Source organism: Emys orbicularis, chromosome 18 (assembly GCF_028017835.1).
Source record: "Emys orbicularis isolate rEmyOrb1 chromosome 18, rEmyOrb1.hap1, whole genome shotgun sequence".
Taxonomy (NCBI): Eukaryota; Metazoa; Chordata; order Testudines; family Emydidae; genus Emys; species Emys orbicularis.
In genome coordinates, this window is record NC_088700.1 from 19,195,283 (window position 1) to 19,221,436 (window position 26,154).

Here is a 26,154-nt window from a genome sequence, read left to right on the forward strand (position 1 = left end):
AATCAAAAGGTGTAATACCCCCAATTATTCAGAGCAGGATGGTGTGCCCCTGCCTTCCGCTGAACAGATTAGAGGCAAAAATCCCAGGGCAGGATGCTTCAGGGAAAGATTGCAGTGAAAGCCAGGCAAAAAGGAAAGAATTAGCACAGGGTGAGGCTGTAATGAGAACCAGACAGCAGCAATGTAGCATTTGGAGCTCTTGCTTTGCTAACTTTCTCAACTAGCTCATGGTCAGATGTGTGGTGCTGGTTTGATTGAGCACTTTTCTGGAGCTTGCTGCCCCTTCAGGACATTTCTTTTCTGCTGAGAACCTACAATTTTTCCAGCTCCCCACCCTTCCCAGAAAGTGTCAACATTTGGATTTCCTCAGACACTTACAGGTGAAAGTTGGAGCCGCAGAACGATCAACATGTAAAAAGCCAGATAACTCTAAGGGTGTGTCTACACAGCAAAGAAAGGTGTGTTCCTAACTCGGGTTAGCTAACAGGTTAAAATAGCAGCAAAGAGATGGCAACTCAGTATGGCGTGTCATTCCATATTCTTTATGAAAATATGCCTATGATATGAATATGACATAACTGATATACTCTATGCAAGATGGCTCATGTGAGATATCATTGGAAAGGTTATAATTTACTGAATGCCATTATCCTATTTGTGTGTATGTATCATTTCTGTATCTATGTATCTGTATTTCAACTATGCTACTTTGGGTGACGCCCACTGCCAACACTTCAGGTACAACAATGGAAAAGTCAGACAGGGCAGATGGCCCATCAACAAGGACAATGGACTGTAAAAGAGCTTAGTCTTCCCGTGAACCTGTGGGTCAGCCTGTGAAGAATGGCCACCAGGGCCATACAGGGTCAGGTGGTCTTGTCACCTGATGCTAAAACATTACCTGGGACTTCTTGTAACTTTCCACTGTAAGGGAACCGGGGTCAAACTAGGAAACAAAGGATTCCCGCCTTACGCAAATCCTATTTAAAGGTGGGGAGTGAGGCAATCCAGGTCGTGAGTTCTCCCCTGCTACCCCACCCAAGATGACTGCTGGAAACAACTATGGGTATGGCTACACTTGCAAAGTTTTTGCATTGTAAGTTTCATCAGTGATAGGGAACCGGTGAAAGAAAAGTGCTGGTTTGTGTACTTAATTCCTCAGGCATCAGAGAGTGTTTACACTAGCAGCACTTCCATTGCCGATGAGAGCAGTGCTGTAGGGCAGCTATCCCACAGTGCAGCTCTCTGGATAGGTCTTGGGGGGGGGGTGCGAAAGGCATTCTGGGTCTCTGCTCAGTGCCCCGTGCTGCCCTGCTTCATGTCCCAGCAGCCCCATTACTTCCTTGTTTCTTTCGTGGCATTTTTTTTAAACCCCCTGCCACATCTACAAGCGAAGGGAAAGTGAGTTTCAAACTTCCCGGGGCTAACAGGGAAGGGGCGGACATCTGTTTACCTGGCGTCAGAGCAGCGGAGATGCTGGCCAGAGTGGTCACTTTTGGAGCTGTGGGATATCCTCCAGAGGCCAAAAGGTGTTTACACTGGTAGAACGTGTCTTCACTTTCACAACAGCGTGAAAAAAACAGCTGTAAGAGCTGTATGCCTCTCATGAAGGTGGTTTTCTTTTTGCGGTGAAACTTCTGAGTTTCACCGCAAAAAGTCATTAACAAATGTAGACGCTCCCATGGTTTTAGCATAAAAAAGGGACATTTTGCGTTTTAAATGGCAAGTGTAGACATAGTCTAAGACTGAACAGGGGGAAAGAACTGGGCCCAGGCTGGAAGGACGTCTGGCCTGTGAAGAAGATTATTAGAACCACATTTAGGGTTGAGAACTCACATGTAACCAGTTTCTTTAGTGTATTAAGCTTAGTTTGCGTGCTCTGTTTTATTTTCTTAGTAATCAGCCTTGTTCTGTCTGCTACCTCCTTAACGACTTAAAATACACCTGTTATAGTTAATACATTTATTTCTGGGTTATAATGTAACCCAGTTTATGCAATTTCTAACTGGGGGCATAGAATTTCAAAATTTCTATGCACAGCCCTCTTCCACATTGAGGGAAGAGGCGAATTTCAGAATCTCTCTTTGGGGCTGCGCTCCAAGGGAGGTGGACATCTAAGTGCTGGAGCAAGTCCCTTAAGCTGAGTCTTCCCAGAGCTGATCTGCAGCTGGGTGTGGCCCTGCCTGTGTGTGTTGGAGGAGGTTTTAAGAGCCTGGCACAGCAAGACAGGGTAAAGGGGGCCCAGGCTGGCAGAACAGGTAGAGTCAGTGGAATTGCAGCACATCAGGTGACTTCCCAAGGGGTCAACCCGTCACACTCAGCTTTTAACTTGGGTTAGCAGCTCGACTTCAACTCTGCAGGGATATGTCTACACTGTAGCCGGGAGGGAGCTTGGTCGGGTAGACAGACTTGTGGTAGAGAGGGGCTCATGCTCGTGCGCTAAGAATAGCTGTGTGGATGTTGGAGCACCAGGGAGGGGCTCAGGCGAGCCACCTGAGCTTGCCCCGGGGGGTAGACGGGGCTTGAGCTCAGGTGGTTTGTCTGAGCCTCTGCCGTTGCCGCAACGTCCACACAGCTACTTTTAGCATACTAGCGCAAGCCCCGCCACCATACGTCTGTCTACCTGAGCGGGAAGGGTCATTCCCAGCTGCAGTGTAGACACACCCTTGGGGGCCTGGCGTTGAACTAGAACCGGTAATCCAAGTTAAAAGCTGAGTGCTGTGTCTTTGTCACTATTTTAACCAAAGTTTGCTAACGTGCATTAGCTAACCTGAGTTAAGAACATACCTTTTACTGCAAGACAGTTTGTTTGCTCTGCATCCCCAATCCTGCAGAGATGTGGTAGGTGAGGCTAACTGACCAGAGCTGAGTTGCCCCAACACTCACCTGGCTGCTATACTCCTCTTGTTAATACAAAGAGATAATTAAAGAGAGGAAGGAAGGGAGGGGCAAACTTGTTTGTGGGGGGGAAAACAAAACAGGCACGAATGCCCATACCATTTTTCAGTTAGCTCAACATTACAACTTTAACATCCTGCAGCAATCGATTACAAATTGCACAACTGCTGTTTGTTAATTCCAGCGCATAGTAACCTGACATGTCAGAAGAACAAGTGAAAAGGTTCGTCCACCAAACTCTACTGGATCACAAAAGTGCCAGATTCACAACCCTGGAAACTGAAGACCTCAATACACTCCTAGATTAGGTACAGTACAGGCAGCACTAGCTTCCTCCTGCTGTTGTGCTGGCAAATCTTAGTCTTGTCCTCTGCAGGGGAGTAGTTTCATCTTCATGACTTATTCAGCTGTAGCAACAATCACCCGCTTTGGCTGACATGGGTGTTGGTAGCACTCACATCCGATAATCGCAGTTCATGCTTGGCAGTGTAAGGGGGATGGACAGAAGCAGAAGTTACTGCTGGGGCCCGAATTCTACATGGCTTTATAACAGGAGTGTGCAAGGCAAGCGGGCAATGTCGAGCTAAATAGCCAAAGGGAGCGAAAAAGGAACCTGGACTTACTTGGTTACTTTGAAAATCCTCAGCAGTCGAAGAGCTCTCAATACACTGATGCCAAATGAGGTACCTGGCTTCACTGCTGCCCAAATCACTTCAAAAATGCTCCCCACTATCACCTGCAAGAACAAGCCATTTTAAAAGGGAAAATGGTTGCATAACCGGCTGGGGCTTTGGGTCCTCCCACAAGGGCTAGGGACCAAAGAGGAGACAGCTCCTGCCCTGTGATTGGATTCTAATAGGGGCTGCCAGTATAATTTGCATAATCAAGGAAACAGCAAGGAAGCCCAAACTCTCAGACATAATGGTGCTAATTTTGTAAATGTGCGATCCAGCCGGAGAAAGGGGCGGCATGTCATCGCACTGCCCCGGAGCAGGACGGCAACTCAAAGTCACAGTCTGCTGTTTGCTTCTCCCTTGCTGTGGTGGCAGAATCACCATACATGAGCCCTTCGGGTGGTGCAGATTGCTTCCCCCTTTGCACCAGTTCTGTGTGTTGGCTGGTGTATTGTGACTCTTGTGAGGTCACAGCCAAGGCTCCTCCCACTCCCCACCAGTGCCCACTTGCACAAGACTGGGGATAGCAGTCAGGCAGAAGCTGTGCCCATCCCCAAACTGTGCATATGGGCAGCCCCCACAGGGATGTGAAGTGTCTCCGTACACCCCCTTACTCCCATGAGTAAGGGCACAGCTGGGCTCACGAGTGTGCACCGTATAGGAGCTAAGTATTATCATGATGTAAAATCGACTGGAAGCATCTCTCTGATCAGAACCTTTAAAATGCTGGTTAATTAAGATACTTGCAGTTAAATAAAAATCCTTAAAATCCACTAGAGTTCGCATCCAACCATTCAGCAGCCCCCGGCCTTGAGATATTTACAGAATTGTCTCTGGACATATTTTGTTAAAATGTTGGCAGCTATGCAATAGTACAAACCCTAAGATTCAAAGGGACTTTCAATGAAATGTAGTGCAAATAGGGAGAAATTATAGTAATGAAAAATGCATTATAGTAAAGGGGAATTATATAAACGCTAGGTTACTGTTTAGGTAATAAGGTAAGACAAGCATTTCTTAGCCTTTATATCTAGCTTCAGGCAAGACCAAAGGTTGAGACACTTTAGCGATGGAGAAGCACAATAATTGCCTTGAAATGCACAAGGGGCTTATTTCTACCATGGAATGCAATTTTCACAGAAAATCAAGGTGAATAGACAGACCTGTGCCAGTTACCACACCAGAGTGATGATATGAGATTGTCGACACCCTGAAAACACCATTTGTGTACAGCATTCCAGCTCCTTTTGAGCAGAACCCAACTCTCCTCTCCTCCACTGTGTATCCTTTCTAGGGATCCATCATGCATCAGTGAAACCTTCCCCCAGACCCTCTGAGTTTTAAATTGATAATTAATTTTCTTGCCATATTAAAATGACCTCTTGGGAGTAACTTCACACAAGACTCCACCAGACGACCCCTCCCCGGGGCCAATGTCTCTGTTTTGTTGTTTCGCTCTTTGCTTTTGAACTGTTTCATCTCAATGGTTTGTCAAACTAAACTGACTACAGAACTGTGTACTGTTCCAAAGGGGGTGAAGAAACGGAATTAATTTGGGGAGTGGGAAGGTGGGTGCGGGAGAAGAAACATAGATAGTGGTGGGTTCCCAATGGACTCTCTAAAATGGGAAGAATAAGAAAAGTGCTCAAAACCCACTCCCTCCTGGGAATCCCAGTCTGTGAAACTTATTACCAGTGCTTCATTCAGCATGGCATGAACAAAAGCCCAGTGGATTTCTTCTGTGTTTAATATAAAATTCTTAAATAATTCATCCCACAAGATCGGGTATAAGTTTTTGTTCCTTGTGGGTGGAGCATTCTGATTAACAATGCCTTTTATGAAATAAATGACGGGAAATTAGCAGGCAGTGAGGGTGAAGCTTGCCATATTGTGGCCCATGCAGTACCTGTGTGGGGGATAGAGAACATCAATCCAGCATCTTTCACTAGAACTTGACAAAAAATGAGGCAGTGATAAATTTAGGTTAATTAAAAGCCAAATTAAAGTGTTACAAAACGGGCTTATTTTCTTGACACAGCTCACACAGACTGGAATTTTCAAAGGCGTCTCAGGTTGTTAAACGCCTAACTCCCGTTGACTTTCAATAGGAGCTGGGTGCCAACTCCAGGGCCGGATTTAGAGGTAGGTGACCCAGGTGACCACCTGGGGTGCCAGGCTTGGGGGGCGCCAGGCTCAGAGTGCTGTTTTGGTTGTTAGCGACAAAAGGGAAAATAGAATGTTTGAAGTAAAATGTTTCAGGTATTCCGTATGTGGATTCGTTTTTAGTAACCTCCTAGAATGTTCTGGGATCTTTGTGGAACCTTCCAGACTGCTTATATATAGCATGACTAAATACAGATTTACAGATCCTAGTAAGCAAGTTTTATCGTCTTATATGACGGGGATAAATCACGCATGCAAATCATGCATCAGAGTCATGAAATGGGCTACAAATGCAATAAAAAAAATAAGGTATTCAAAAGTTTAACAAATGGAGAGGGTACTGAACAAGCTCCTCGCCTGGGGCACCAGTTGGTCTAGGGCCGGCCCTGGCCAACTCCCTTAGAAGTCTTTGAAAATCCCAACCAAATTTTCAGTCCAGCCGTAGCAGAACCTTCGTTTTTGCAGGCACAAAATTATGCCCACAACAGCTTGTTGCTTTTAGTTCAGGTGATGTTCACTGAAGTCCCTGATTACATCCCAAAATCAGGAATGTAGCCATCAAGGTGACTTAAACTGTGGGTGCAAGTAGTTGCAGATGCAATGCCACACACACAATTATTTGCATGACAGTTTGCTCCCACAGAACTGGGGGATGGTGTCCGCACAGCTAGCCCTAAATGTTACGTTTTAGCATGAAAATCGCCAAGTTTAGGCATATTTGATATGTTGTGTCAGGGGTTTGTTGTTGTTGTTGTTGGTTTCTTTTCGCAGTGTCAGTGAAAGGTAAGGGATTTCCAGCCCCGCAAAGTACACCTGATGCTTCCCACATGTAACAGGGTGGTTTACCCCGTTAAGCAGCAGGGGCTCTAGGGCCCGTCAGCCCCAGCTGGGAAGAGGTCAGGTGATCCAATGAAGAGCTGAGAAAGCTCAGTTGGGGTTGAGGGGGGCTGCAGGAGGAAGGCTGGCTCCTATGATTGGCCCTGAGAGAGGGGGCGGGGGCGGTGTTGGTCTGGGGAATAGCTTTGTTTTGTCTGACTTCGCGAGGCTTTTAAAATCTTAATTAATAAACCGTTTCCTGAAAGAGTGGCATGGTGTTAGTCCTTCCTGGGCTGGGAGCCCGGCCAGCTGCCCGACACACACCACACCTTTCCTGACCTTGTTCTGCTCCAAACAGCCCCCCTCTAGAGAGAAGGGGTTAGTCCAGGCTCTACGCCTAATCGGTCCTTGGCCTCCCTGCTGAGATGGCCAACAAAGGGGCTGATTAGAGTCAGCTGTGAGAGTGGAATTTGTGATGTGGGCACCTGCCAAAGGGGAAATGGAGTGAGTCTCAATATTCATTTCCCAGTCGAGGAACGGTGCAGAAACAGTGAGTTCAGTCCCAGAGGGGGAAGGGAATCACTCGCAGCATCTTGTCAGTTAAGCGTCCAAGGTGTCAGACGTAAAGTCCACCTCAGACTGGCTGGAGGACACACGAGATGCCCCAGCTGTTCTTTTCCCTCTCTAACCTTTATGGTGGTGACTGCATCTTGAGTGCCAGCGACACGAAATATTGCAGCCCAGATACTCTCTTAGGATCCAGGTACACAATTCCCATTAAAGACAACAGAAGGTGTGTAAGCCTATGTGTAGGCAGAATGTAGCCCATTGTGTTAGACACCCATATCCACAGACACCTATAGAAGTGTCCTGTCTTTCCAGAGGGCCTGAGCAAAAATGTTTACATCAATGGCATATGCTCAGCATCTCCCCCCAAACATGCCACTTTTATTATATACGCCTCATTATGGACACAGAACTTTGAAACTCACTGCCCATGTATCGTGAGGGGAAGTCACCCACAGGATGGTAGGGAATCCGAGCAAAGGGAAACATGATTTAAAACACAAACACACCCCTAACTTGAAAATGGCATCTCCTGGTATTAGAGCACTTAGTGAGGCTGCTGATGAGAACTGGCTCCATGTGGGCTTTTAGCAGAAAACAATTCCCACAGACATACAGTTCTGGTTGGCTACTGGGTTTCTTAGGAGGCAATTCCTAGAGGAAGTGTATTCAGACTGGCATGTTTCCTCATTGTATCTCACTGTTCACTTGATTTATACAGGGAAGTGAGAGAGGAGTAACTAATCTCTGTAAAATGTGCCCATGGGACATCATTGCCTTTGCACTCACTGATAAACATATAACATCACTCAACAAAGGAGGGGCTTCCACACCACATTGGTTTGTGTAGCTGATGTCAACTTACCCCAAAGTCGAAGCAGTTGAACGAGGAGTGGAAGTAATTTCTTGGCCCCAGTCCGTACATCTTCAAGGACATCTCAGTAAGGAACAGACCCAGGAAAACAAACTCTGCAAAATCTAGAAGCCAGCAAAGAGGCTGAATCAGTTAATGAGGTCCTGCTAGGCTGAGATAACGCAGTGCAACAGCTTCACAGCATGGACTGCCTCCTGCTGGGCGAAAACTCCTCTGCAATGGGAAGGTAACTGCTTTAGTACCCTTTCACACAATTATTTCCGCATACACGTATGGGAGGCACATCGTACAAGAAGCACAAAGGAAGCAGTTTCAGCTCTGCCGTGGGAAGTTAGGTATGTGAGCTTTGAGAAATCCTGTCCACCTCTAGGAAAAGCATTTTGAGAAAGAGGTTTGTGAGGGGCTGTTTATAAAGGCCTCCCTTAACTCCACCCATAATATTTTGCATATGTACAATTACACAGACCTGTCAATCACTCTTTCAAATGGGTGGTAGATTCACAGATTCCAAAGGGACCATTGTGATCATCTAGTCTGACCTCCTGTATAACACAGGCTATAAAGCATTATATGTGCTGGAACTAGGGGTGCTGCCACACTCCTTGGCTTGAAGTGGTTTCCATTATGTACAAGGTTTACAGTTTGGTTCAATGGCTCTCAGCGCCCCCACTATACAAATTGTTCCAGCGCCCCTGTAAAACTTCTCCCCAAATAATTCCTAGAGCAGATCTTTTAGAAAGACATCAAATCTTCATTTTAAAATGGTCATGGATAGAGAATCCACCATGCCCCTTGATAAATTCTTCCAATGGTTGCATCTAACAGTATCATGTGCAGTTTACCCAGTTTGCTCAAATATGCAAAAAGATGTGATCCTAAGTATTGCTAGCACAAACCTGTGATCCTAAGTATTGCTAGCACAAACAAGGAGTCCCTTTAAGTCCCTTTAGATAATTGGTTAAATTAGATATGCTATAGCTGAAAAATCACCTTTTTCAAGGTGTGATTATGGTCTTAAAAATGACAATGAGTAAAATTTTTACAAGCAGCTATGTCCTATTTTCAAAAGTGCCTATGTCACTTATGTGCCTAAGTTCCATTGACTTTCAATGGCACTTTGATAACTAAGGGCAGGTCTTCACTACGGGGGGGGGTCGATTTAAGATACGCAAATTCAGCTACGCGAATAGCGTAGCTGAATTCGACGTATCGGAGCCGACTTACCCCGCTGTGAGGACGGTGGCAAAATCAACCTCCGCGGCTCCCAGTCGACGGCGCTTACTCCCACCTCCGCTGGTGGAGTAAGAGAGTCGATTCGGGGATCGATTGTCGCGTCCCGACGAGACGCGATAATTCAATCCCCGAGAGATCGATTTCTACCCGCCGATTCAGGCGGGTAGTGTAGACCTAGCCTCAGTGATTTAAGTCACAAACACACTTAAGTCACTTAGAAATCCAAGTCCTATTGAAAGTCAACGGAACATAGGTGCCTAAATGATATAAGCATTTTTGAAAATGAGATTTAGGTGCTTTTGCAAATTTTACCATATGTAAAAATGATACCACCTAATTCAAGAGACCTGCACCCTGTGCGCATTCAGTGTCCAAGGTGCTGACTTTACTACTGACTCAAAGCAGATTCCTTTTGTTATCCCTGCAGAACGTACACAGCTCGGAGACAGCAAGTTGGGTACCATTCTGCCTCATGCATCACCAACAAAACAGCCAGGTACGTTTTTGATTGGAAAGTTTTTAATCACCTATCATGACATAAGGGGCAGAAAAAATCCAGCTGGATTTTTCAAATCCCAGATTGAATTTGCAGGAGTCGCAGTTATAGAAAAAACTACCGTTTGCTTCGTAAACTGAGCAGCTTGGATCTTGAGGTCACTGAGAAGGAATAACCAGGGAACATTTTTTTAAAAGCAACATCAAAAACAAAACTCTACCAAAACAGAACACTCCACTGCACACACAGTTCTCCTCCTGGGGAAAGGATGAGAGAAGAACAAACCACATGACAGATATTAATCTCGATGCTTAATGCACAGCTGGAAGGTGTTTGTATGCAACAGCGGTAAATACATTATAAAAACTGATATAGAATATGGAACTCACATGTCATATTTACAGAGTCACTCTTTTGTCTACAGCTGCCCTTTAAGCTTTGTGATTCGAACTCTCCTTAGCCCGTTAACAGAATTCCAGTTCCCTTCTCAGCAGAACTCAGCCCTACCAAAGGATGTGGCCTTCAGGACATAAGTGGAATGAGTTTAGTGGAATCCTTCTATTTCCTCATGGATATTTGTTCCACCACATGCTATGAAACAGGCAGAAGTCTCTACCTATGAGGGGGCAAGATATGAAGCAGCAAGGGTAGCTGCAGGTCAGGGAATTTGCATCCACATGCCTGTTCTACCTAACTCTAGGCAAAGCTCTTGGTTTCTTGCTTTCAAGAGCACCAAATTTACCCCAAACGTTTTAAAAATAGCTATGGATCCAGGAAGTCGCACTGGAGAAAAGTCCTGGCTCAGTGTGAGACTCCTTCTATGTAGGTATTCTAATATCTAGCTCTTATATAGCAGTTTTCCTCAGTAGATCTCAAAGCACTTTACAAAGGAGGTCAGTATCATTATCCGCATTTTAGAGGTAGAGAGAGGGGGCAGTGACTTGCCCAAGGTCACCCAGCAGGCCAATGGCAGAGCCCGGAATAGAACCAAGGTCTCCTGAGTCTCAGTCCAATCCAATGCCCTACCCACTAGATAAAACTACCACGGGCTGAGAACTATCTAGCACCCTAGATATTCATATATAGAAAAACACAACACAGATTGGCTGGATGGATAGATAGACAGACAGATCAATCTGGGCTTTTTTAAGGTACATGGCAAGAAATGGGAGTAACAGATGTAAAAGTCAGAGAAACAGCTAAGAAGTTTGAGTGCCTGCTCCAGATCTCCTCTTTGCACCCCTGAGAGAAGAAACCAAATGTCGTTTCAGAGCTAGTGATCCTTGCGTCCAGAACTAGACTCAGTGGCACCTGGTTCCAGAGATCATAGCTGGCAGTGTCAGCAGTGTCTCAATGGTGACCAGCTGCCACGGGCCCTGGCACCAAGAGGCCATATGCAGGCAATAAAGGAAGGGCGGAAGCAAGGAGGCAGAGAAAAACGAAAGCACTTAACTCTTTGAGTACGAGAGCAACTCAGAATGAATCAGCTTCTCTGGCTGACGGATCCAAAACAGGATTTCTTCTGACATGGTTCTGCCCATATAATTGAAAATGCAATTTCATTGTTTGGACCTCCTGGTATTCAGGCCCTAAATTTAATTTAATCTCCCTTAAACAGAAGCATTCTGTAATTCAATTTAAAGGGAAAATAGTTTGATACAAATAGTCTAATTTAATTTAAAATGTATGCTGCTGGCAAAGGCCACACTGGTATCATTTTGCCCCATCTGTCTGAATTAGGTAGTTAGTGGCTCTTTTTTGTCAATCACCAACAAATTAATTCCATTTCCGCACTGTCTGGAAGTCTGATGTCATTAGGTGCAGGAGTTGGGGATGCTACTATCAGGTTTATTTGCTCTTCCCCGTGTGGAAACCTCTAACCAGGAAAAGAGCCCCAAGTCCAAACCTCCCTCTCTTCTTGAAGAGAGCGGGCTTGAAATAACCAGCAGACATAAATAAACATGCGTGTTTCAGAAACCCTTTTTCTTTTGATTGCAAATGTTGCATATTTATATCCAGAGGGAGCTGGGCCTCTACTTCAAAGGCAAATACGATACCATCAAGAAACTAATTGCATAATGCATTTGGTTAAGCGCACTGCAGCGCACAAAAGAAAACAGACGAGATGAGTTCTTAGACCCTGATGGCCCAAATATCTTGATCGAGTTCCCTAGTTCCCAAAAAATAATAGTAGTAATAATAATGTTTTTGTTCAGCCTTTTAAAAAAAAATTTCATTCGTAAAGCGTATTGAGGGAAGGTGTGAGGTATTAGATGGACAGTCCTGGAGAATGTCAGTCTCCATTGGTGGGAGCCAAAGAACAACATGGACAGCAGCAATGTGAGACTTCCCTGCACGCTGCCCAGCCAAACTTACCTAGAGAAGTGAAAGGACAGTTCAGTCTCTATAGTCCATTAGTTCCTCGGTCTTCTTTCATAGACGTATAGATTTTAAGGCCGGGATGCTAGTGAAGGCAGGGGGCTGGACTCAATGACCTTTCGGGGTCCCTTCCAGTTCTATGAGATAGGTATATCTCGATATATTTTGGGGGGGTTAGTCCTGCTTTGAGCAGGGGGTTGGACTAGATGACCTCCTGAGGTCCCTTCCAACCCTGATATTCTATGATTCTATGGATAACTGAGATCATCTTTTCTGATCTCCTACATAACACAGGCCATAGAATCTCACAGAACTTCTGCGTCAAGCCCATGATTTCTGGTTGAGCTGTAGCATCTCTTTTAGAAAGGCATCCAGTCTTCATTTAATGACTGCAAGTGATGGAAACTCCACCACATGCCTAAACAAGTTGTTCCAATGGTTAATTACCCTCACTGAAAACATGTGCCTTGTTTTTACTCTGACTTTATCTAACAGCAGCTTCAAGCCACTAGCTCTCATGATGCCTTTTTGTGCTAGATTAAAGAGTTGTCAGTGATCAGAAATCTCTTCCTCTTGAAAATGCCAGCGACAGTGGCAATTAACGCAAACAGTGATGGTGGGTGATTGTATGAAGCAAACCTGTCCACTGGGAACTGCAACCTATTTCATCTAGGCCACTAAACAAAGGTCTGCACTTTGAAGAAGAGAAACTGCATAGCAGACCCATAATATTTATAGCATTGTGTGACACTGATCAGCTTTCTCTGCAGAGGAGAAAAATTGGAAAATGTTCCACAAACATCCAAAAAGTTCCAGTGCCTTCTCCAGATCTCTTCATAACATAAGAACATCAGAACGGCCATACTGGGTCAGACCAATGGTCCAGCTAGCCCAGTATCTTGTCTTCCAACAGTGGCCAATGCCAGATGCTTCAAAAGGAATGAATAGAACAGTGCAAACATTAAGTGATCCATCCCCTGCCATCGGGTCCCAGGATCTGGCAGTCAGAGGCTTAGGGACACCCACAGCATGGGATTGCATCGCTGACCATCTAGGCTAGGCTCTCATTCTTTTTTGAACCAAGTTATACTTTTGGCCTTCACAACATTCCCTGGCAATGAGTTCCACAGTTTGACTGTGCGTTGTGTGAAGAAATACGTTCTTTTGTTTGTTTTAAACCTGCTGCCTATTAATTTCATTGGGAGACCCCTGATTCTTGTGTTATGTGAAGGAGTAAATAACACTTCCTTATTCACTTTCTCCATACCAGTCATGATTTTATAGATTTTATCGACCTCTATCATATAGACCTCTAACATATTTCCCCGATCGAGATGCTAAACGAGCACTCAAGGACGATAAGGCCATTGCGGAGAAACTAAATGAATTCTTTGCATCGGTCTTCACGGCTGAGGATGTGAGGTAGATTCCCAAACCTGAGCCATTCTTTTTAGCTGACAAATCTGAGGAACTGTCCTAGATTGTGGTGTCATTAGAGGAGGTTTTGGAACAAATTGATAAACTAAACAGTAATAAGTCATCAGGACCAGATGGGATTCACCCAAGAGTTCTGAAGGAATTCAAATGTGAAATTGCAGAACTACTAACTGCGGTCTGTAACCTATCATTTAAATCAGCTTCTATACCAAATGACTGGAGAATAACTAATATGACACCGATTTTTAAAAAGGGGTCCAGAGGAGATCCTGGCAATCACAGGCCTGTAAGCCTGACTTCAGTACCAGGCAAACTGGTTGAAACTATAGTAAAGAACAAAATTTTCAGACACAACATAATTTCAACAACAATTTGTTGGGGAAGGGTCAACATGGTTTTGTAAAGGGAAATCATGCCTCACCAATCTACTAGAATTCTTTGAAGGGGTCAACAAGCATGTGTACAAGGGGGATCCAGTGGACATAGTGTACTTAGATTTTCAGAAAGCCTTTGACAAGGTCCCTCACCAAAGGCTCTTAAACAAAGTAAGCTGTCATGGGATAACAGGGAAGGTCCTCTCATGGATTGGTAACTGGTTAAAAGATAGGAAACAAAGGGTAGGAATAAATTATCAGTTTTCAGAATGGAGAGAGGTAAATAGTGGTGTCTCCCAGGGGTCTGTACTGGGCCCAGTCCTATTCAACATATTCATAAATGATCTGAAAAAAGCGGTAAACAGTGAGGTGGCAAAATTTGCAGATGATACAAAACTACTCAAGATAGTTAAGTCCAAAGCAGAGTGCAAAGAGTTACAAAAGGATCTCTCAAAACTGGGTGACTGGGCAACAAAATGGCAGATGAAATTCAATGTTGATAAATGCAAAGTAATGCACATTGGAAAACATAATCCTAACTGTACATATAAAATGATGGGGTCTAAATTAGTTGTTACCACTCAAGAAAGAGATCTTGGAGTCATCGTGGATGGTTCTCTGAAAACATTGGCTCAATGTGCAGCAGCAGTCAAAAAAACAACAAGAATGTTAGGAATCATTAGGAAAGGGACAGATAATAAGATAAAAATATCGTATTGCCTCTCTATAAATGCATGGTACGCTCACATCTTGAATACTGCATGCAGATGTGGTCGCCCCATCTCAAAAAAGATATATTAGAATTGGAAAAGATTCAGAAAAGGGCAACAAAAATGATTAGGGGTATGGAACGGCTTCCGTACAAGGAGAGATTAATAAGACTGGGACTTTTCAGCTTGGAAAAAAGATGACTAAGGGGGGATATGATTGAAGTCTATAAAATCATGACTCGTATGGAGAACGTAAATAAGGAAGTGTTATTTACTCCTTCTTTAAGAAGAACAAGAACTAGGGGTCACCAAATGAAATTAATAGGCAGCAGGTTTAAAACAAAAGAAAGTATTTTTTCACACAATGCAGAGTCAACCTGTGGAACTCCTTGCCAGAGGATGATATGAAGGCCAAGACTATAACAGTGTTCAAAAAAAGAACTAGATAAATTGATGGAGGATAGGTCCATCAATGGCTATTAGCCAGGATGGGCAGGGATGGTGTCCCTAGCCTCTGTTTGCCGAAAACTGGGAATGAGCGACAGGGGATAGATCACTTGATGATTACCTGTTCTGTTCATTCCCTCTGGGGCACCTGGCATTGGCCACTGTCGGAAGACAGGATAATGGGCTAGATGGACCTTTGGTCTGACCCAGTATGGCCATTCTTATGTTCTTAGTTATCTCTTTTCCACGCTACATAGTCCTAGTCTTTTTAATCTCTCCTCATATGGACGCTGCCCCATTCCCTTAATCATTTTTGTTGCTCTTCTCTGTACCTTTTCCATTTCTAACATATCTTTTTTGAGATGAGGTGATGAGAACTGCACACAGTCTTCAAGGTGCAGTCATACCATGGATTTATATAGTGGCATTATGATATTTACTATTTTATTATCTATCCCTTTCCAAGTGGTTCCTAACATTTTGTTAGCTTTTTTGACTGCCACTGCACATTGAGTGTATGTTTTCAGAGAACTGGCCACAATGACTCCAAGATCTAATTCTTAAGTGGCAACAGCTAATTTAGACCCCATCATTTTGTATGAATAGTTGAGATTACGTTTTCCAACATGCATTATTTTGCATTTATGAACATTGACTTTCATCTGCCATTTTGTTGCTCAGTCACCCAGTTGCATCCCGGAGGGAATGGCTATTTCTCCAGTGGACCATTGATTCCGGGGGCATATGGATATCTGCTGCTATTCACTGAGGACCTGGGTCCAAAGAATTCACAGAACACAGATGCTACTAAACGAAAGTGAAACTAAACAAATATTCCAATTAATTTCTTAAAGCTCCTACAGTTCCTGTTTCAAAGCAGTGGAGACAATAGGAAATATCAAGCAGAGAAAGTTAATCAGAGCATTTCAATAACACAAAAGTTAAAAGAACAGGGGTGGGGGAAAATCAATGCAGACCCAAAGGCTCTCACCATCTATTCATTAAGTAAAATATATTTGTAATGTAATTAAATGCTTCCCGGAGGGACAGCTATACTTGAATTAGAAGGTGCCTGGTTGAGTTTCAAGGTGCTGCAGACCCTCCCAGACTTGACTTCACTCCTTGGACTCCTGCCCATTGCAGTTCACAAGACTCCTTTCAAGTTCAATTACAAGTGCCCTCCAGGAAACAATATAATTAGAGGCGGTTACATTTCTCATGTTCTACATCAGGCCTTCCAAGTCTCACTCCTTTACAGAGAGACTCACTCGTGGATTAATCTTAAGGACGGTTTTTAAACCTCTCACTATTGTGGCGAAGGATTTTGCTGTGTGTTTCAATGAGATATTTCAAATCTCCTGGTTTTGTGGAATCTCATTCAGTGTCACTGACACTCTTCGATATAACCCTGTTACATCCAGGGTTCATTCACCATTAGACGTAAGGATAATTAGAGTGCCTATGGTTCAGTGCAGAGACAGGCCTAAATAAAAACACCAGATCTGATCACCCCTAACATTTGGAAAAGTTTCTATCTGCATTTCTGAAGCTTTGAACCGTCTTAAAGGAAGAGCAGGGTTTGTTAATCATTTCGGAGCTCTTTGGTCTGAAAATGACAGGCTGGAAATACTGCACACAGCATGGTGGCACTCCTGCTACTGGTCTCAGCCAAAGACAGGAGGTGCAAAAGCAAATGAAAATTATGAACAAGGAGTTAACCAGGCTTATCTGAACTTTAGAAAATGTTGGATCTGAGCTCAGCTGGAATTTCATCTCAAGATTCAGGTTCATCTAACCACTGTACCCTTCCTTAATTGAAACATCGTCTTCTCCAGCCTATGAAATGAGGCTAGAATTACAAACTATGACACTTGCTCTTAGAATTCCTATGGCTGAGGTTCATTCTCCATGTCCAAGGCTCCTTTTCTCTGATTGTCACCAATCATAGAATCAATCATAGAATCATAGAATATCAGGGTTGGAAGGGACCTCAGGAGGTCATCTAGTCCAACCCCCTGCTCAAAGCAGGACCAATCCCCATCTACCAGTCTACACAGCTTATAATATTCTAACTAGAGAGAGGCTAGAGACGCAAAGCTCACGCATGGATCTGAACAGCCACCAAGTCTGTGGGTGTTCAGATCTAGAGTTTTGGCTTGGGACCCACCTCTAATTTCTACAGTCCCATGCCAAGAATGTGTCAGGCTGCTGTTTCTTAGAGCATGTGGCCCATTTCCACTGGTGTTTCCTTAGCACCACCCAGGGATGTATTTGTGGGCATGGGAAACTATACAAAGATCTCTGGCCTGCAAATGGTAGAATGAAGGTGTCATAGGAAATGATCGTGCAAACCACAGAAAACTATATAGGACAGAAAGAAGAAACAGCATCTCTGGTTGGAAAGTTACTGAATATTTAGAGTCAAGGAACAGATGTGACTGAGAAAAGAATTTCTCTGCTGTTCCTATTGAAAATCAATCAATCACAGGGGTCAACTGTGATTCCCAGTTGGGTAGCATCCTGAATGCACAGATTAGAGCACCCGGTCAAGATTTTCAAAAGCATCTTGTGGTTTTGGGTGTTTCCATTTCTGGGTGCTCAATTTCAGACTCCGCAAAGGAGCCTGGTTTTCAGAGAGCAGGTGTTGGGGAATTTCTGAAAATCAGGCCGCTTGAAGGTGTCTCAAGTTGGGAACCCAGAACTAAGTGATCCAAAATCATTAACCACTTGGCCTCTGTCTTATAATAGGAGGTCATTTCTGGTAGACTCCTCCTCTCGACAGTTACTGCTGTCGTGGCAAAATGCGCATTTCAGTGGGGTGGGAGTGTGCCCCGTATTGCCCCCATTGAGATAAGTTGGACCCTTAACTTCTCACCTTTATCCTAGATTTTTTTTCTCCCCACGAGGAAATGCATCTTTAATTCCAGTTAACATGAACATTCCTTCAATGCGAGCTTGGATATCAAAATGAAATGGATTTCAGCTCACATTCCTATTTAAACATTCCCTCAGAAATGTTACTGCATTTCTACAGTTCCAGAAAGCAAACTTGGAAATCTTCTGGTTAGAATGAAAGACTTAAAAACATTTTTCTAGCCATTTACTCCTAATTGGAGAAGAAATCCTAAACCTGATATTTCTAATTGCTTTGCTACTCTAATCTATTATTTCTGCTGTTTAATTCAGAAAAAGAATAGGTAGGACTGATTGCCTGTGTCGTCTGTTTCTATTTTCCCTCTAAATCCTGAGAGAGCAGAAGAGTTGAAAGGACTTTTTTCTCCTTTTCACCCAACCCTCATTATAGCTTTCAGTTACCTGGTATTATTAAATATTTTAGTAAATATTAGCAGGAGCTCTTTGAAGATACAGTAACCCGTAGCTTCACCCTTTTAGCCTGTGGGAAAGGAAAGACTTCAAAAGTTAATCTTTTTTTTTAATTATTTTAAGATAGGAAGACTTAGTTCCTAAAAGTTATTCTGTTTTACACATCTTATTTCATTTTTTTTTTCTGGTTTGGAAAAATTTGCCCATGAGCCACGAATCGATAATCCACATATTGGCGCAAGGGCTCGATCATTCAAGGTGCTGAGCATTCTGGCCCAATCCGGCAAAGCACTTAAGCACATGCTTAACTTTAAGCAGCCCCATTAAACTCAATGGGTGAAGTCCAGGCCCCATTGAAGTCAAACGGAATTTTGTCATTGACTTTAACGGGCCCAGGATTTCACCCAATGGGACTACTCATGCTTAAAATCAAGCAACTGCTTAACTGATCTGTTAGTCCGGGCCAGTGTACTTATTACCTTGCCAGACTGAGCCCCAGAAGCATGAAGCAGATCAAACTGTACCGAGAGTCCACCTCCAGCTTCTCTGATCTTCTAATACAAGAAACTGCAGCACACTAAGGGCCAGGTTTCCAAAGGTGCAGCCTACACAACCGGGGGCCAAATTTTCAAAAGTGCTCCGCATTCAGCAGTTCCCATTTTGATGCATATAGCGAGATTAGCACCCAACATACTGGACTTGTCTAAATGAACAGTTAGTGCACAGCAAGCCGGGATACAGATTTACAGCACGTCCGCAGACTGCACACTAACTGTCCGCGTGAACCCTGCAGTGCACTAAGGAACGTTTAGTGTTCACCAATAGGTTCTACACGGATGGTAAGTGTGCGCTTGCTGTGCGATGTTCGTCTGCACGTGCACGCTGAGCTCTTCTGAAAATGTCACCCTAAGAGCTGAAGATCTGGGGCCTGATCCCAATGTGAGTTTTGCAGGGGACTTCAGTTGGAGCAGGATTGGGGACAAGGGCTCCAAAGACATAGGGAAATCTTGGAAAGTGCATCATGCAATTTGACCAGTCCGACATACGGCGTCATTTTCACAATATCCCTCTGCAGAGAGGGACTCTAGGATGGGGACAGAACAGTACGTGGGCGAACTCAATTACAGGATATGGAAATGCTGTTTAACTCTCTAAATTGTTGGAGTCTAAGACTCCATTACCACCTTCACATTCATGCTATCCATGAGCTCTGCTGTCACAGAATTAAACTTCGAGGATCTGACTATAATTTCCCTCACAAACATTTTACACCGGTATATCTTCACTGACCGTATCTTTAAACCATTATGAGGCCAGAATCAGGGCCCTACAACTGACCTTCTGCTCAGCAGTTGCTTTGACTCTGTGCTAGGTTTTAAAACACATCATCTTCTATTCAATGTCTAGTCATCTGACTTGAATTCTTTGTCAGATACATACAGACAATGCAACTCTGTTATTCCACCCCATAATAAACTCAACCCTCCCCAACCTCTCAGGGAGAAATTGATGGTGCCCGGAATTCATTGTCACTGTATGCTTAAATTCTCAGTTTATCCAAACTGCAATTTCTCGGGAGGTTTTGGGTCAAATCTTGCAACCTTTAGATGAGCAGGGCCGCTCCTACTTTTATAAAAAAAAAAAGGGGGGGAGGGGCATTGTGAAAGCAAGAAGGCGATCAGCTGAGGAAGAGTTTAACTGTATAAAGGATCTAATTGCAGAGAGCAGGATTCATTGGCTATTCATTACAAAATAAAACAACATTACACACTTTAAAAAAGCAATAACACTCCAAGGGCCTTTATACAGTACTGGATGCCCATACTAATGGGTGACCAAAGGCATCGGGCTAAAACACATCTAACATGCGTAGGCATATGATATCATCACCCACCTGTCCTGTGTTGTTGCTTATATGTGTACTGGACATATTTTCACAGTGTGATTCGCTGGAGGGTACTATTACATTTCTCCTCATTGGCCACGCCTGGCTTATTAAGGCAAGTGCTCTCATGGAAAGCCACTTTCTGTACAAGTGCATGTTCAGAGAGGGTTTGCTATTCATTGGCACAATTGGACTGAATTAGTGTAAAATGTTTTGGTGCAGGGAATACTGTTTCTATTAAGTGGAACTGTCCATTGCACAAGTTGATATCAAGTGGGCTTCAGGGTCTATATTATCTTCATATGTTTTACTATAAAAAAATGGCCTAGTGTATTGAACTTAGGGAAAATCTGAGAACAAGCTATACATCTCCTGGGTGGGGGTTGAATTGTGAGGTTCTCTGGACAGCCACAGGTGAAGACAGCTCGAGAAACTTATAAAGCTGCTGGGAAGGACCCAAGTAAATGTTTTTTCCCAATCCACAAGCCCCCCCAAAAATCCTCCTGCAATGGGCATAAGAAGTTACAAAAAGCCCTCAAGGCTGCAGGTGTTAATGGCAACGTGGGGCTAGTGCTCAGAGCACTCAGGAGCGGGAGGACCGGATGGAACATGGCTCTGATCCCGGACACTTACACAAAGCAGTGGTGAGCCCCTCCGGCTGGTCATAATGCACCATGGCGACGCACAGAGTGTTCAGGGTGACGACACACAGGACGATCCAGTAGAAGCTTTGTGCTTTCACCATGCGCCGGATGAAGAACCGGAACATCTTCTCCTTCCTCCGGAAATACGAGGAGCTCTCATTCTTTCCACTCTTCAGACTGGCCCGGGCAAATGGAGACCCTGGGCATTGGAGGACACAAGGGATTATCATCAGACTAAAATCAGGAAGATAATGGGGGAGGGGGAAACTTGAAATCACAACCACAAAGGGCCCAGATCCTCAAAAGTATGTAGATGCCTAACAGAAATGACTGAGAGTTAGGTGCCCAAATACCTTTGAGGATCCGAACCAAAGAACCTCCCCCCTCTCTGGAAATGCAGCTAAGCACAAACGTGGCCATATTTACAATGAGCTGCAAGAGACACCGATTTGCCCAGACCATCCCAATGGATTAACACTGGGATTTGAAAAGAGCCTAATGGTGTCAGATGCTCAGGTCCCATTGCCTTTCCAAGTGAATTGGGCACCCGGCCCCTCAGGGGCCGGCTTTAGGAAGTGCAGGGCCTGATTCGAATACCCGGTGGCGGTCCGGGTCTTCAGCAGCACTTTGGGGGCGGGTCCTTCACTCGCTCTGGGTTTTCCGTGGCACTGAAGGACCCGCCCCCGAAATGCCACTGAAGACCCGGAGCGGAGTGAAGGACCCGCTGCCGACATGCCACCGAAGACCCGGACCGCCGCCGGGTGAGTAAAAAAATTTAAAAAGTGCCTAAGTTAGGCGCTCTTCTTTAGGGCCCGGGGCCCTCTTAGGCGTGGGGCCCGATTTGGGGGAATTGGGGGAATTGGCCTAAAGCCGGCCCTGCAACCCCTGTAAATAACTTGAAAAATCCTAGCTAATCTCTTAAATCCTGAGCTCTGACTGGCCAGGTTAAAGCTATGGGCAGCATGGCACTTACTCGGTTATCTGTGACACGAGTCTAACTCCCTCTCCCCCGCCAGCTAGCCCGAGTGTCGTGGAGCTGGCTGCAGGCACCCTGTGGCTCCACAGTGCGAGTCACAGCATGGTGTGCATCTCCCTGTGCAATCCAGCGCTGGCGGTCCGGAATGCTGGGACCGAGAATGTACATGATCGCTTCCCTGCCCTCCATCACTGCACTGGCCTGGGCGCAGGGAAGTAATGCTGAGCCCCCTTTATCTCTCCTTCAGAAAGGAGAAAGATACAACCTCAGCTAGTGCCTTCTGCTCCCAGCAGCCCAGGCTGGCTAGCTGGATGGGGCAGAGCCTCAGACCCACCCCTTAGCCTGGCAGCCTGAATCCCCTTGAAGCTGGGAAGTGCTAGCCAGTGTCTCCTCCCAATACCCTGCGTGGCACAGATCCTGCCCCAGTGCTTGTGCTGCGGGAAAAGGCTCCCTACATCCCTCTCTCACCTCCTCCGCCCGCACAGCACAGGGCAGGATCTGACCTCAGTGTTCTAGGGCATTTGCTCTGCCTCTCATGGCTGCATTTCACATCTTGTCTGAAATCCTGATTAAGAGTCAGATGTTTAAAAATAGACACTTGAAAGAAGAAAGGCATTCTAGATTAAAGTGTCCACCCTACAGGGATGGGCACTCTAGAAATGCCTGGTGTGCTATTTGTTTTAAAACACTTCCTTCCGTGCTGAAGAATTTCTCACTGTTTATATTGCCCTTCAAGGCAACAGAATTAACCTGAGGCCAAGAAGAAAGCTGTGTCCGAGTTCTGATGTTATTCTGTAAATACAGACCTCTCAGGAACCGATGGCAAACCTCTGCTGGCAAAGCTGCCCAGGAGATCTGCACACGGATATTCCCACTCCGCTTACATCCCTACCGCTCTTCATATGGACACCGCTCTGAGATAACTAAATTCTGCATTCAGTTCAACTGGTCTGAAGCTGGAGTAACTTCTCTGAAGTGAACCTAGCCCGGTGTAAATCAGAGTGGTATTTGGACCAATGAGAGAATACAGATTTGCCATGTGCCTCTGAGCAGAATTTTGCCCTTTCCTTGGAAAATCACACCCGACATTAGGCAGTCAGAGTGCTGAACTGGCTGGATATTCCAGTGCTAATGTGTCCATTCCAGCACCTAATGTTCCTATCATAAAGCAGCCAGGATCTACCATTATGGTTTTATCAGCACAGAAAGAACACAAAGAGAAGGGAGAAAATGAAAGTGTGGATTAAACTATTCTTTCAGAAAGCACACTGTGACTGATGTTTATTGTTATACAGCTTTCTAATGTGACTATAAGGTACCTGGAGGCACTTTTAATTGAATTACAAAGCAACTTGTGCAGGTAACAGCTGGCAAGAGGCTCATCAGTGCAACTATTGCACTGGTCAGCACATTTACATCACACTTTGTAATTAGATTGTTAGTTCTTCTAGGGTCTTTAAGTCACATCAGAGAAATATGTTACTATAGCATAAGGAAAATATTAGAAAAAACCCACATTAAATCCTCACTTTGTCCATAAACCCCAGTAGGTTTTGATTATTTATGATATGCAGAGTTTCATGCATTTCAGGAGGATAAAATATCTCTTCCACAGCCTGCAGCACTTTTTGTTTTCTCTGCTGTATTTGTTTCTTCTTCTCCACCGTGTGCCCTGCTTTACCAAACACACACTCCCCAACCGGGGGAACCAGTCATACAGAAAAGGGGGCAGTGCAGATATTTTCCTGACCATACACTCAATAGATGGGTCTCAGTTCAGCATCAGATTATCCATGAGTGCAAGTGCTGCTGCTTCCATCAGATCTGCTGTGTGAGGCGCTAGATGCAGAGAATTGCTCATGGGGCACAAGTTCCTGGAGCCCAAGAGGACTTAGGCCAGGTCTACACCCAGCCGCTAGTTCGGCGGCTGGGAATCGAAGTTCTGGGTTCGATTTATCGCGTCTGGTCTGGACGCGATAAATCGATCCCGGAAGCGCTCGCCGTCGACTGCGGTACTCCAGCTCGGCGAGAGGAGTACCGCGGAGTCGACGGGGAGCCTGCCTGCCGCGGGTGGACCGCATCTGAACCGCGGTAAGTTCGAACTAAGGTATGTCGACTTCAGCTACGTTATTCACGTAGCTGAAGTTGCGTACCTTAGTTCGAATTTGGGGGTTAGTGTAGACCAGGCCTTAGAAATGGATTAAAAGCTCCCTATATGTCCTCGTGACAATAAGCGAATGCTGTAGCAGTGTGGACCTCCTGCCACCCACACAGCAACTCCACCCCACCCCCCACCCCCACCCCCACACACACAATGATGCTCTGATTTCTCCAGCAGCAAAACTTTCTTACTAGTTTCAGCAGGTTGAACAGTTCAACTGCTTTGTGGCTAATCTGGGTGGATTCCTGGGGATGTGATGGTGGGTTACAGAGTCACACCAATGCGCTGTACAGCACTCACCTGGAATGATCCGCTGCTCAGTTAAAAAAACCAAAACCTTTGAATCTCTTAGGGCCTGTCTACATAGCAAGTAACCGCACAGCGAGCCATGGTGTGATTCTACAGCACACCAGCTTGTTGTGCAGTAGCATCCCATGTGGACAACACGACAGCAGAGTGAAAGCAGGGCCGGCTCTAGGATTTTTGCCGCCCCAAGCAAAAAAAATTTTGGCCGCCCCCCCCTTTTTTTCGTGCCCCCCCTTCGTCCCCAGCTCCGCCCCAAATCCCCGGCCCCGCCTCCTCCCCCAGGGGTGCCGCATTTCCCCCCCCATTGCTTCCTGTTGGCCCCCCCCCCGCGACCTCCCACCCTAGCTCACTTCCGCGCCGCCTGCTCCCCTGGGCACGCCGCCGCTCAGCTTCTCCTCCCTCCCTCTCAGGTGAGGGACGGGGGAGAAGCGGAGCAGCAACGCGTTCAGGGGAGCAGGTGGAGCGGAGGTGAGCTGGGTGGGGGGGGGCGCAGGAAGTAACGGGGGGGTAGAGGAACTGCTCCCTGCTCCAGCTCACCTCCGCTCCACCACCGCCGCCTCCCCTGAGCACCCCGCCACTCGGCTTCTCCTCCCTCACAGCCTTGCTGTGCGAAACAGCTGTTTTGCGCCCGGCAAGCCTGGGAGGGAGGGGGGAGAGGCGGAGCGGAGGCGAGCTGGGGCAGCGGGGGCACTTTTTCTCCATGACACAGAGTCAGTGCCTATGATGGCCGGCGCCAGAATGCCGCCCCTAGAAATGTGCTGCCCCAAGCACTTGCTTGTTTTGCTGGTGCCTAGAGCCGGCCGTGAGTGAAAGTCCCAGAGCGCAGCTTGGCTCATTGTACTTTCAATTAGTTGTATGCCAAGCCGCACTTCAGGACTTTCACTGCGCTATAGCAGCGACCACATGGGACGTTACTGTGGGGCAAGCTAGGGTGCTCTAGATTCACACCCTGGTTTGCCAAGCAGCCACTTGCCATGTTGACAAGCCCTCAGCCCGTTAAGTGCCAAATTTTCGAAGAGTGGAAGTGAGTGTGCACGGTGCATTCGCATTTGTACGTGCACATGGACAGGTACCACTTATGCTTCCATTTTCAATGGGCATCATGAAAAGCTCATGATCTGCTGCTCCTTAGTGTCTGTGGGAGCATGGTAATGCATTAGAAGCTGGCTGAGAGCAGCTGCTGCTTTAGAAGCAAACTAAAATCAAGACACACTCAGCAAAGTTTCTTCCTAGGGGGTTCATTCAGGACAGTTAGAGGGGAGAGGGCAAAATGATTTACCAGAAAATAATACCTAACCAGAAAATAATCAGGACATGTTCGCAGCTTGGGGCTATAGTCCAGCCTGGCCACCACTGGAGGTGGAAATTTACCATCTCAAAGGCCTTCCCCTCTGCTGGTGCTCAAGCAGCAGAGAGCTGCCTGAGCTTGCAGACCTCCAGCCCTGTCTCATCACTCCACCCTGTCCACCTGTGTGAGGTCTAAGCAGAGAATTCATTCCTGTTTTCTGGAAAGCAAGTAGGGTTTCTGGACCCTATCACATTCCTGCTTTACGTATTGGAAGATGCTGTGGTCACGGAAAGGATCTGGGACAGGTATATAATGGTGCACACTGCACCTGATTTATGCATGTGAGCATGGGGTGACCATCTGTGCGCAGCCCTTCATCTCCACATCTGGCTTAACAATGTGGAGATCTGCAACAAGAGACATTGCTAGGGCAAAGGTTATAGAACTAGCAGAGACGTCCAGTCCAGGGTTTCCCTGTGCCCATCCAGAATACAAGCCATTC

At 45.6% G+C, this 26,154-nt stretch overlaps 1 protein-coding gene across 1 annotated transcript in view; it reads right to left on the reverse strand.

Moving 5' to 3' along the window:
- CACNA1B (calcium voltage-gated channel subunit alpha1 B) overlaps nt 1-26,154 on the reverse strand; it is a 502,784-nt gene that overhangs the window by 171,561 nt on the left and 305,069 nt on the right. Inside the window, exons 12-14 of the mRNA XM_065418603.1 lie at nt 20,911-21,120; nt 7,984-8,096; nt 3,522-3,634 (exon numbers count right to left, since the gene is read on the reverse strand). Coding sequence (XP_065274675.1) covers nt 3,522-3,634; nt 7,984-8,096; nt 20,911-21,120 — 436 coding nt within the window. The remainder of the gene's footprint in view (nt 1-3,521; nt 3,635-7,983; nt 8,097-20,910; nt 21,121-26,154) is intronic.